The sequence below is a fragment of the Bombina bombina genome, chromosome 5 (genome assembly GCF_027579735.1).
Source record: "Bombina bombina isolate aBomBom1 chromosome 5, aBomBom1.pri, whole genome shotgun sequence".
NCBI classification, from domain to species: Eukaryota; Metazoa; Chordata; class Amphibia; order Anura; family Bombinatoridae; genus Bombina; species Bombina bombina.
This window is the reverse complement of record NC_069503.1, coordinates 896774501-896787790: the sequence shown is the minus strand read 5'-3', so window position 1 is coordinate 896787790 and position 13290 is coordinate 896774501. Positions and strand designations below refer to the sequence as shown.

The following is a 13290-nucleotide window of genomic DNA, read 5'->3' as shown; positions in this document are numbered from 1 at the left end:
CAATATTTATAATTTTAAAGGGATATGAAACCAAAAATTTTTCTTTCATTATTCAGATAGAGAATACAATTTAAAACAACATTCCAATTTACTTCTTTAGGTATCTTTTGTCGAAGAAATAGCAATGCACATGGATGAGCTATGTGCAGCCACAAATCAACAGCTACTGAGCCTATTTAGTTATGCTTTTCAACAAAGGATATCAGAGAATGAAGAACATTAGATAATAGAAGTAAATGGGAATGTTGTTTAAAATTGCATGCTCTTTCTAAATCATGAAAGAGAAAATTTGAGTTTCATGTCCCTTTAAAAGGAAATTAAAATGAAAATTGTACACTACATTATAATGAACCTTCATATCTGAGAATAATGTTGCAATGAAAACGGCAGCTTTATTTTGTCAAATGAGCATATTTTTATGTTATTTCTTTTCCCAGATTTCCATGTCCCCCCCAGGACAAAAATAACCCTTGTTAACCAATCACAAACTAATACGTGGATATAGCATGAACTGTGTTTGCACATGTGCAATTAATGAAATAGATTGGGTTGCTTGCCTTTTTCTCTTCCCTTAAGGTAGTTTAGCACGGATTCACTTAGTAATAACGTATTTAACAAGTGTTTAAACGGGCATAATTTCCTTTCTATTCTCCATCTAATAGCCAAATACAAATATATATTTATGTATTTACAATAATATTCACACCTATACTAACTAGTATGCCCAGTTCTATTGCAAAGAATGATTTTACAAACATGGTTGTTTATGCCAAATTGATAGCCCACCTTTTAATACAAAGTAAACAGCACTTGATTCCAAATTAATAGGCAAGGTGCTTTCAGCAAGTTTTAAAAGACCGTCCTCTGAAAAACTCATACAGAAAGTAAAGCAGTCTGCCAGGAACAAACAGCAGCTCTGTGGCTTTTTCTATGGCCGGTTACCACCTGGGAGTAGCTTCTTGTAGCCCAATTGTGCTTTCACAGAGAACTTTCCTGAAGTATATCAGTCTGATCCGTCTAATAAGGTCAGTCCAGACCTATAACACCAGACAACACTCTTTACAAGGGAAATGGCAACCAAAGACAATCATTTTGGCCTCCTATGGGCCTCGTCAGTGAGGTGCAGCCATATCAATCTAAGCACATTAGGCAATAAATCCACATGTGGTGTCCCCCATAACCTTTAGGGAGACTTTCCCCAGAGTCATAATACAAATATATACAGAGACCCTGATAGTAAAAGCATCAACAGACCAATTAGAAACAGTCTTTCTGGCCTCTCAATCCGTTGGTCGATATATTATAAAAAATGGGGCTGACCCATGGAGTGCTGACAAGTGGTTAGACAAGAGTTAATATTTGAAGAGGAAGACAGGTAATAGCTGTAGGACCGCCCATAGACAGGTGCATGTAAGGTATTTAAAGAGAGCAATGGTTTGATATGATACAGCCTGATGAAACGGCACTGTGGCCGAGAAACGCGTTGCTGTTTGTTTTTATTGCAATAAACCAAGATTTTACTTTTACCTTACGTACTCCTGTTGTCCGAGTGCTTGTTTCACTGACCGCTAACAAGGTTCGCTTGGTACACTCCTGTGGTGATATTGGATGTCGCTAGTTGCAGCTGAGTTTAAGGATATCTTACAGACCGATACTGCCTACAGCGTATTGGAGTTTCTGCAGTGACGTCATCTGCCTGGGGGTGTCTGTCGGGCGACTCTCAACGGTCCAGACTTGCGGTGTAAGGCACGCTGAAAGTGCCGCCTCTTTTGTGAGTATTTACTCTTAGGGGGGAGTTCTATCTGTATTTATTCCCCCTTACGAAAACGATACTGTTTTATGGGCTTGGCGCCTCTATCCTTCTATCTTTTTAAATATATACAGAGACCCTGATAGTAAAAGCATAAACAGACCAATTGGAAACGGTCTTTCTGGCCTCTCAATCCGTTGGTCAATATATTATAAAAAAGGGGGCTGACCCATGGAGTGCTGACAAGTGGCTATGTGCCTCCCATTGGAAGCAACAGGGCTGGCAGCCTCAGTGAAAGTATGCTGACATCGCCACTCGTCAACACTATCAGCAGTGCGTTCGCTGAAACAAAAAAAAAAAAAAAAAAAAACGGTTTCTGTGTAGGAGCACTTCAAATAATACATACCTAACATATTACTGTTACTAAACCTACACTGCCTGCCTCAAACTGGAAAATCTCACCACTGAAAAGGTGGCTAAAACCCTATAGCTAATCTGTAGAGCTGCCCTTGGAAAATATTGCACTACTGGCATATTATGCATATTACATATTATTTTAAGTGTTGTGTAGATTTGAAACATGATTTTTTTTTCATTGTTTAAAAACAACAAACAAAAAAAAACAGCAACATATTTTTATAATCTATACAATACATAAATTAATATGCATTATACAGGAATATATATATATATATATATATATATATATATATATATATATATATATATATATATATATATATATATATAGAGATAGATAGATAGATAGATAGATAGATATAGAGAGGTTTCTGGCAAAGAGAGAGGCTTTTTGGATGTTTAAATTAAGGACTAGGGTGTCTGAGGGGCTTAACTCCCGCTATGATCTGATAAATTTCTGGGAGTAACAACTCCCATAGTTTGGGGGGGGCTCTGACTCCCTTTTAAGGATCCCTTAAATTCTTCAGCATATTTAAAATACATACATATGTTTTAAATTCTTATATCCCAGATTGGCTTCAAGGTATTCCATTTTAGATACATAGAGGTTAATTCTGAAACTAGAGGTTAAATACATTTAATCAATTAATGGTACTGTATTAGGTATCATATATATTATATGTTATTCTTGTAAAACCTTATAAGGATTTAGACAAAATTAGGTAAAATATATGTATGCTCTCTTGCTTATTATTGATTGACTAATAATGATAGGTCAATCTGGATTTTTCAAACTAACATTTGGGTTTATCATGTGATGGGTTGTTTTGTTTCTCCCCTATACAGGTGCATTGCTCTCCCATTCAATATGTTTGTATTATCCATATGCTAGTCTGCAAGTCATATCCAATGTATACACTCTTTATCTTGGGGTTCTAGAAAAATATTTCCTAACAGGTGAATCTTTTATAATCTGTTAACATTAATTTGTGTGTATTAACATTAGAGTTAACTTTTTTTACTATCAGTTCGGATTATTCTTAAGAGCTGTCAATAGAGATGTGAGTGGTGTCCACGCGCCTACTTTTTATCCAATAGCATTATTTTACAGAGTATAAAGTTTTGTATGGATAGTACAACAGCAGGCTATGATTACGGCGTGAAGCCGAAACGCATAAGCCAGTTGCACAGCGTGGGACACCACCGTGTATAATTGATATTTTACCTTGTTGCTTTTGTGAACTTTTAAAAAGGCACTTTTGGGAAGTGCTAAATAAAAGCTACGTTTTATTTATTTACACCAACCTTATACAAGAAAAGGCATACAATTTAAACATTGTATATACATATATTGCTCCTCTAAACTATGATCATCTAGGAGCTTTATTCAAGTTGGATGAGAAACTTTGGGGTTTAGCGTTAGGTTTTCTTTCATGTAATTGGCAAGAGTCCATGAGGTAGTGACGTATGGGATATACATTCCTACCAGGAGGAGCAAAGTTTCCCAAACCTCAAAATGCTATAAATACACCCCTCACCACACCCACAATTCAGTTTTACAAACTTTGTACTCTCATGGAGGTGGTGAAGTAAGTTTGTGCTAGATTTCTACGTTGATATGCGCTTCGCGGCAGGCTGAAGCCCGGTTTTCCTCTCAGAGTGCAGTGAATGTCAGAGGGATGTGAAGAGAGTATTGCCTATTTGAATACCATGGTCTTCCACTAGGGGATCAATTTCATAGGTTCTCTGTTATCGTAGAGATTTCTTCTCCTACCTCCCTTTTCAGATCGACGATATACTCTTATATACCATTACCTCTACTGATTCTCGTTTCAGTACTGGTTTGGCTATCTACTATATGTAGATGAGTGTCTTAGGGTAAGTAAATCTTATTTTATTCATGACACTCTAAGCTATGGTTGGGCACTTTATATGTAAAGTTCTAAATATATGTGTTAAACTTATATTTGCCATGATTCAGGATAATCAGTATTCCTTCTTTCAGACTGTCAGTTTCATTTTTTGGGAAAATGCATATGAATTTATATTTTTCTTACCTAATTGCGGGCTGTTAGGCTCGCGGGTGCAGAAAATGCTTCAATTTATTGCGTCATTTTTGGCGCAAAAATTTCGTAATTTCCGGCGTCATACTTGACGCTGGAAGTTTTCACGTGGTTGTGTCATTTTTGACATATGTGTGTTACGGACATTTTTGGCGCCAAAAAATATGGGCGTCATTCTTGGCGCCAAATAATGTGGGCTTCATACTTGGCGCCAGTTTTTTTTCACATTATTTCAGTCTCACTTTTTAGTTGCTTCTGGTTTCTAGAGGCTTGTTTTGTTTTGCATTTTTTCCCATTCCTGAAACTGTCATTTAAGGAATTTGATATTTTTGCTTTATATGTTGTTTTTTCTATTACATATTGCAAGATGTCACTACCTGACCCTGGATCAGAATCTACTTCTGGAAAGACGCTGCCTGATGTCGGTTCTACCAAAGCTAAGTGCATTTGTTGAAAACTTTTGGTAACTGTTCCTCCGGCTGTAGTTTGTGTTAGTTGTCATGATAAACTATCAAACGCAGATAATATTTCCATTAGAAATAATCCATTACCTGTTGTTGTTCCTTCAACATCTAATGTTCAGGATGTTCCTGTTAATGTAAGAGAATTTGTTTCTAATTCTATTCGGAAGGCTCTGTCTGTTATTCCTCCTTCTAGTAAACGTAAAAGGTCTTTTAAAATTTCTCATATTTCAGATTAATTTTTAAATGACCGCAATCATTCTGACTTATCCATTTCTGATGAGGATCTATCTGGTTCAGAAGATTCTGCCTCAGATATTGACACTGATAAATCTTCATATTTGTTTAAGATGGAGTTTATTCGTTCTTTACTTAAAGATGTGTTGATTGCTTTAGATATGGAGGAGTCTAGTCCTCTTGATATTAAAACTAATAAGCGTTTAAATTCAGTTTTTAAACCTCATGTAGTTATTCCAGAAGTTTTTCCAGTTCCTGATGCTATTTTCAGAAGTAATTTCTAGGGAATGGAATAGTCTGGTTACTTCATTTACTCCTTCTCCAAGGTTTAAGAAATTGTACCCTTTGCCATCTGACAGATTAGAGTTTTGGGGAAAAATCCCCAAAGTTGATGGGGCTATCTCTACTCTTGCTAAATGTACTACTATTCCTACGACAGATAGTACTTCTTTTAAGGATCCTTTAGGAAGCTTGAATCCTTTCTAAGGAAGGCTTATCTGTGTTCAGGTAATCTTCTCAGACCTGCTATTTCTTTGGCTGATGTTGCTGCAGCTTCTACCTTCTGGTTGGAGGCTTTAGCGCAACAAGTGTCAGACCATAATGCTTATAGCATTGTTAAACTTCTTCAACATGCTAATAACTTTGTTTGTGATGCCATTTTTGATATCATTAGAATTGATGTCAGGTATATGTCTTTAGCTATTTTAGCTAGAAGAGCTTTATGGCTTAAGTCTTGGAATGCAGATATGACTTCTAAGTCAACGTTGCTGTCTCTTTCTTTCCAAGGTAATAAATTATTTGGTTCTCAGTTGGATTTAATAATTTCAACTGTTACTGGGGGGAAGGGAGCTTTTTTGCCTCAGGATAAAAAAATCTAAAGGTAAATCTAAGGCTGCTAATCGTTTTCGTTCCTTTCGTCAGAATAAGGAACAAAAGCCTGACCCTTCCCCTAAAGGAACAGTTTTCGTTTGGAAACCTTCTCCAGTCTGGAATAAATCCAAGCCTTTTAGAAAGTCAAAACCAGCTCCCAAATCCGCATGAAGGTGCGGCCCTCATTCCAGCACAGCTGGTAGGGGGCAGGTTACGATTTTTCAAAGATGTTTTGATCAATTCGATTCAAAGTCTTTGGATTCAGAACATTGTTTCACAAGGGTACAGAATAGGTTTCAAGGTAAGACCGCCTGTGAGAAGATTTTTTCTTTCACGCATTCCAGTAAACCCAGTTAAGGCTTAGGCGTTTCTGAAATGTGTTTCAGACCTAGAGTCAGCTGGGGTAAATGTGCCAGTTCCAGTTCTGGAACGGGGTCTGGGGTTTTACTCAAACCTGTTCATTGTACCAAAGAAGGAGAATTCCTTCAGACCAGTTCTGGATCTAAAAATATTTAATCGTTATGAAAGGATACCAACATTCAAAATGGTGACTATAAGGGCTATAATGCCTTTTGTTCAGCAAGGGCATTACATGTCTACAATAGACTTACAGGATGCATATCTTTATATTCCAATCCATCCAGATCACTATCGGTTTCTGAGATTCTCTTTTCTAGACAAGCATTACCAGTTTGTTGCTCTTCCGTTTGGCCTAGCAACAGCTCCAAGGATCTTTTCAAAGGTTCTCGGTGCCCTTCTCTCTGTAATCAGAGAACAGGGTATTGCGGTATTTCCTTATTTGGACGATATCTTGGTACTTGCTCAGTCTTTACATTCTGCAGAATCTCACACAAATCAACTTGTGTTGTTTCTTCAAAGACATGGTTGGAGGATCAATTTACCAAAGAGTTCCTTGATTCCTCAGACAAGGGTAACCTTTTTAGGTTTCCAAATAGATTCAGTGTCCATGACTTTGTCTCTAACAGAGAAGAGACGTCTGAAATTGGTTTCAGCTTGTCGAAACCTTCAGTCTCAATCATTCCCTTCGGTAGCTTTGTGCATGGAAATTCTAGGTCTCATGACTGCTGCATCGGACGCGATCCCTTTTGCTCGTTTTCACATGAGACCTCTCCAGCTTTGTATGCTGAACCAATGGTGCAGGGATTATACAAAGATATCACAATTAATATCCTTAAAATCCCAATGTTCGATCTTCTCTGACTTGGTGGTTGGATCACCATTGTTTAATTCAAGGGGCCTCTTTTGTTCGTCCAACCTGGACTGTGATCTCAACAGATGTGAGTCTTTCAGGTTGGGGAGCTGTATGGGGATCTCTGACAGCGCAGGGGGTTTGGGAATCTCAGGAGACGAGATTACCAATCAACATTTTGGAACTCTGTGCGATTTTCAGAGCTCTTCAGTTCTGGCCTCTTCTGAAGAGAGAATTATTTTTGTTTTCAGACAGACAATGTCACAACCGTGGCGTATGTCAATCATCAAGGTGGGACTCACAGTCCTCAGGCTATGAAAGAAGTATCTTGGATACTTGTATGGGCGGAATCCAGCTCCTGTCTAATTTCTGCGGCTCACATCCCAGGTATAGACAATTGGGAAGCGGATTATCTCAGTCGCCAGACGTTACATCCGGGCGAATGGTCTCTTCACCCAGAGGTATTTCTTCAGATTGTTCAAATCTGGGGACTTCCAGAAATAGATCTGATGGCCTCTCATCTAAACAAGAAACTTCCCAGGTATCTGTCCAGATCCAGGGATCCTCAGGCGGAAGCGGTGGACGCGTTGTCAATTCCTTGGAATTATCAACCTGCTTATATCTTTCCGCCTCTAGTAGTTCTTCCAAAAGTGATTTCCAAAATCCTAATGGAGCGTTCGTTTGTACTGCTGGTGGCTCCAGCATGGCCATACAGGTTTTGGTATGCGGATCTTGTTCGGATGGCCAGTTGCCAACCTTGGACACTTCCGTTAAGATCAGACATTCTATCTCAAGGCCCATTTTTCCATCAGGATCTCAAATCATTAAATTTGAAGGTATGGAGATTGAACGCTTAATACTTAGTCATAGAGGTTTCTCTCACTCAGTAATTAATACTATGTTACAGGCTCGTAAAACTGTGTCTAGAAAGATTTATTACCGAGTTTGGAAGACTTACATTTCTTGGTGGTCTTCTCATAAATTCTCCTGGCATTCTTTTAGAATTCCTAGAATTTTACAGTTTCTTCAGGATGGTTTGGATAAGGGTTTGTCTGCAAGTTCCTTGAAAGGACAAATCTCGGCTCTTTCTGTACTTTTTCACAGAAAGATTGCTAATCATCCTGATATTCATTGTTTTGTACAGGCTTTGGTTCATATTAAGCCTGTCATTAAGTCAATCTCTCCTCCTTGGAGTCTTAATTTGGTTCTGAGGGCTTTACAGGCTCCTCCGTTTGAGCCTATGCATTCTCTGGATATTAAATTTCTTTCTTGGAAAGTTTTATTCCTTTTGGCCATCTCTTCTGCTAGAAGAGTTTCTGAGTTATCTGCTCTTTCTTGTGAATCTCCTTTTCTGATTTTTCATCAGGATAAGGCGGTGTTGCGGACTTCATTTAATTTTTTTACCTAAAGTTGTGAATTCTAACAACATTAGTAGAGAAATTGTTGTCCCTTCATTGTGTCCTAATCCTAAGAATTCTCTGGAGAGATCTTTACATTCTTTGGATGTAGTAAGAGCTTTGAAATATTATGTTGAAGCTACTAAAGATTTCAGGAAGAATTCTAGTCTATTTGTTATCTTTTCTGATTCTAGGAAAGGTCAGAAGGCTTCTGCCATTTCTTTGGCATCTTGGTTAAAGTCTTTGATTCATCATGCTTATGTGGAGTCGGGTAAATCCCCGCCTCAAAGAATTACGGCTCATTCTACTAGGTCAATTTCTACTTCCTGGGCTTTTAAGAATGAAGCTTCTGTTAATCAGATTTGCAAAGCAGCAACTTGGTCTTCTTTGCATACTTTTACTAAATTCTACCATTTTGATGTTTTTCTTCTTCTGAAGCAGTTTTTGGTAGAAAAGTACTTCAGGCAGCTGTTTCAGTTTGATTCTTCTGCTTATAATTTCAGTTGTTTTGATTATAAGATTAAAACTTTTTGATTTGGGTTGTGGATTATTTTTTCAGAGGAATTGGCTGTCTTTATTTTATCCCTCCCTCTCTAGTGACTCTTGCGTGGAAGTTCCACATCTTGGGTATCTGCTATCCCATACGTCACTAGCTTATGGACTCTTGCCAATTACATGAAAGAAAACATAATTTATGTAAGAACTTACCTGATAAATTCATTTCTTTCATATTGGCAAGAGTCCATGAGGCCCAACCTTTTTGTGGTGGTTATGATTTTTTTGTATAAAGCACAATTATTCCAATTCCTTGTTTGATGCATTCGCTCCTTTCTTATCACCCCACTTCTTGGCTATTTGTTAAACTGAATTGTGGGTGTGGCGAGGGGTGTATTTATAGGCATTTTGAGGTTTGGGAAACTTTGCTCAATATAGCTCATGGACTCTTGCCAATATGAAAGAAATAAATTTATTACGTAAGTTCTTACATAAATTATGCTTTTTTGGGGGGTTTAGAGTAGCAAAAGGGCCATATCACTTATGCCCTTCTTAGGTCAATTTTTTTGGGATAGATTTTTTTATTTTTTAAAAATAAACATGAGGTTTTTTAGGATAGGATTTTTTTTGGAATAGGGCATATTTTTTCATTCAGGACAAAAGAGCTATAATTACTTTGAGCCTTTTTCAGGGCAATTTGTTTAAAGGATATGTTCTTGTTTTTATTTACTTTTTTTTTTAATAGAGCTGGCCAAAAGAGCTATGCCCTTATCAGGGCAATTTTTAGTTTAGGTTCTTTTTAAAATAGGCTTTTTATTTGGGGTGAGGGGCTACTTTGGTTTTAGAATAGGGACTTTTTTCCAAGTTAGAGCTATAATCATTTTAGGGCAATTACTTTTTGGTAGTGTTTTTTGTTGTTGTTGGGGAATCTGTTTTTTTTTTTAATGTGTTTGTTATTTTGTGTAACTTAGGGGGTATTAGGCTAGGGGTGGGGGTTAGCTGTTACAGGGTTAAATAGTGTAGGGGTAGTTTGAAATTAGGAGGTTGTGGCAGTTTAGGGGTTAAAAGGTCAGTGGGTGTTTGCGATGGGGGGTTGAGGCAGTTTAGATGTTAATGGGTTAGTGTTTTTTGCAGTGGGGGTATTGGCAGTATAGGGGTTAAGTAGTAGGGGTTTAAAGCGGAATAGGGGTTAAGTAGAGTAGGTGTGCACTGTATAGTAAAAGCCCAGAGGAAAACTTTCCTAAATAATATCAGTCTGATCCCTCCTAAAAAGGTCAGTCCAGCCCTGAAATTGCCTGTTTTTTGGGGGCCGATTATTAGGCAGGATGAGATTTATATACTTTAGAAAAGCTGTCCTGTGAAAAAGCACAACTGGGCTAAAAGAAGCTACACCCAGGTGGTAACCCGCCATAGAACAAGCCACTAAGCTGCTGTTTGTTCCTGGCAAACTGCTTCTGTATGTAAATTTCACTGAAAAATAGCCTATCACCAAACACTCACATATATTAACACAATTTCATCCAAATACAATACTAAAACACAATCAAACTAATCCACTGGTGGAATATAAACCTTACAAATTGCCTATTGTAACCAAAAAGGAGAGAATAAAATGTTCCAACATACACATTAAACATGCTCTTGTCTAGAATAATATCTTATAGTCTTTTTGCAATCTCCAAAAAAGGTATATATATATATATATATATATATATATATATATATATATATATATATATATATAGTTAAAATCACAACCACTTAGCAGCAACGTTCCAGCTATGTCCAAAAACTCACCGGCAGGAGTCCAAAGTTCAGTTCAGTTTTAATGATGAAAATTAAGAACATTTACGTACTATAAGAGTAAGATCTATATGTTGTTTTATTATATACTGAAGTTTATGTCCCCTGCTCTTTTCAGCCTTGTACCATTGCAACAGAACTGTACCTGATATGCCACTCATTTGCACACACATATAGATGCTTAACTACAACTGCTACAGCCTAAAACGCCAGCACAAACACCATCATTAGCCACCTTGGCATTTAAAGGGATATGAAAAACAAGATTTTTCTTACATGATTCATATAGATAACATTTTTAACAACTTTCTAATTTACTTATATTAGATTTTCTTTGTTCTTTTGCTAAAAAAACATACTCAGGAGCATGAACGTGTCTGCAGCACTATATCGCAGCATTTTTGCAATAAAGTTATTCATTTGCAAGAGCACTAGACGGCAGCATAATTTCCTGTCAAGTATTGCCTTAAACACCTCCCAAGGTATATTTTCAAAAAAGAATACCATGAGAACTAAGCAAATTTCATAATAGTAAATTCGAAAAAAAATAATTCTATTCTCTCACAATCAGAAAACAACATTTTTGGGCTTCATTTACCTTTAAGTAAATGTATAAATGTATTATAGTACTATCTGGTTGCATATACTTTATTATCAGTAATATATATACACAACACGCTGGGTTCACCATTTCACCTTATGCAACCACTGTGCACAAATTATGTTAGACACGACTTACCTTCTTTTCACTTTTGCTTGTTTGCATTCTGGAGGTTCATCGTCTTCATCCCCCTCCCCTTTAATGAGTGCTGCACGCCCACTTTGCAGATTGAAACTTGAGGGTACCTGTGATACTGTGACCAAAGACAGAATTCTGAGCGTTACTGCTCTGTTTTAGGCCATTCGTGATGATGAATAAGAATACATGTAACTCCCTTGTGTGATATATTTTATTATTATTTTTTTTTATTTATTCATTTTTATTATCATTATTTAGCAGCATGGTACAAAAGGATGTCATTGTTGATACAAAAGTTTAAACAGAAACAAAAAAGAGGGAGAAACCATCAGTCTCCAAAAGAAAGGAGAACGAACTCCTATATAGTAAAAAGAAATAGTAGAGCTAGACTGTCCATGATAAGTCCATTTGAAAACAGTAGCCCCACTACATATAAATGCATGGTGATTGACAATGACACCAATGTACAAAACATAACTCAAACAACAACAAAACTATGCCGAAAATTCTTAAAGTGAAGGTAAAGTTAGCCTTTCTTAAAGACAACCTACCATTTATCATTATCCCCTTCATGTAGTCGCTTAGTTATTTTTTCATTTTCTGCCATAGTTTTATTAAAAATTATAGTTCTAATTCACCACTGTTTTGATCAGACTCCTCCCAAGCCCTACTTCCTTATTGTGTATTGTGTTACGTCTTCAGCGGTCCCACCCGCTCTCTAAGTGCTCCCAGATGCGCGCTCGCGATATTGGATTACAATGCGCATGCGCAAATTGCCAATGCCGCTTTTCAATGCGCATGCGATAATCCCCGTTCCATATTTAATACATAGCTCGTACAAATACGCATGCGCGAAACGGGAGCGCGTTTGGATTTCATTGAGGCGAAAAATTTAATAGCGCATGAGCAGCTGAAAGAAGGGGCGGATGACGTGGAGTGACGGCCGCCTAACGGCCAGAATTTCAATTGGGTTTAAGAAAAACGTGATCGACAGGTAAAAACTCCCCAAAAAAACGGGTTGAATTTGCGGCTCATTTATGCATAGATTTATATGGCGATAACTTTACATATTAGAATTGATGAATGAAAGTCATATTTATTTTACAAGCAAAATGCTATACTCTGTCGACATTAGGGTAAGTTTACCTTCACTTTAATTTAAGACCACTTTGTATATATTCTACACATCTAGTGGTATCCCTCGACTTTGTATTTAACTATCAACCTTTGAGAGAAGTGCTAAGCTAAAGAGGTCATTATTAGAGTATCAGGCAGGGGTGGGAGCACGTCAGCCATACCTCTCTACGATAACACTAGGCCTGTCATTCCTCCTAGGTCACTCCTGTAACTTGTGTAAAGCTCCCCCCTTCTATCCTCAGATCATTTTGGATTTCATCCCAGATGAATTTTAAATCATGGAAGAATTCTAACCTATTCGATTTAAAGAAACCGTATTTTTCCATTCTCAAGGTATCTGTCATGTGAGAGTGCAAGTCTTTTAGGGTCGGGCAGATCTGAGATTTCCAGAGGCTAGCGACTAAGGATCTAGCAGAATTCAATGCCTACTGAATTAGTTGTGTTCTTAATTTACATTTAGGTAACAGGTTCAGTAGGGCCGTTGTCGGGTCTAGCTGATAGGAATCCCCCCGCCCCATTATGACTTGTAGGATATTCTGTATGCCTTCCCAAAAATGTGACAATTTAGGACATGCCCACAATATGTGTGTCATCGTCCCCCTTTCCCCACAACCCCTCCAACAAAGGTCCGATGAGGCAGGGAAAATGCATTTAAGTCTGGTAGGTGTCAAGTACCACCCAGTCAGGAGTTTGTAATTTGTCTCTAAG

At 37.5% G+C, this 13290-nt stretch overlaps 1 protein-coding gene across 1 annotated transcript in view; it reads right to left on the bottom strand.

The window, feature by feature from the left end:
- The window catches only part of TGS1 (trimethylguanosine synthase 1), a 219883-nt gene that overhangs the window by 186272 nt on the left and 20321 nt on the right, over positions 1-13290 (bottom strand). Inside the window, exon 5 of the mRNA XM_053715049.1 lies at positions 11446-11560. Coding sequence (XP_053571024.1) covers positions 11446-11560 — 115 coding nt within the window. The remainder of the gene's footprint in view (positions 1-11445; positions 11561-13290) is intronic.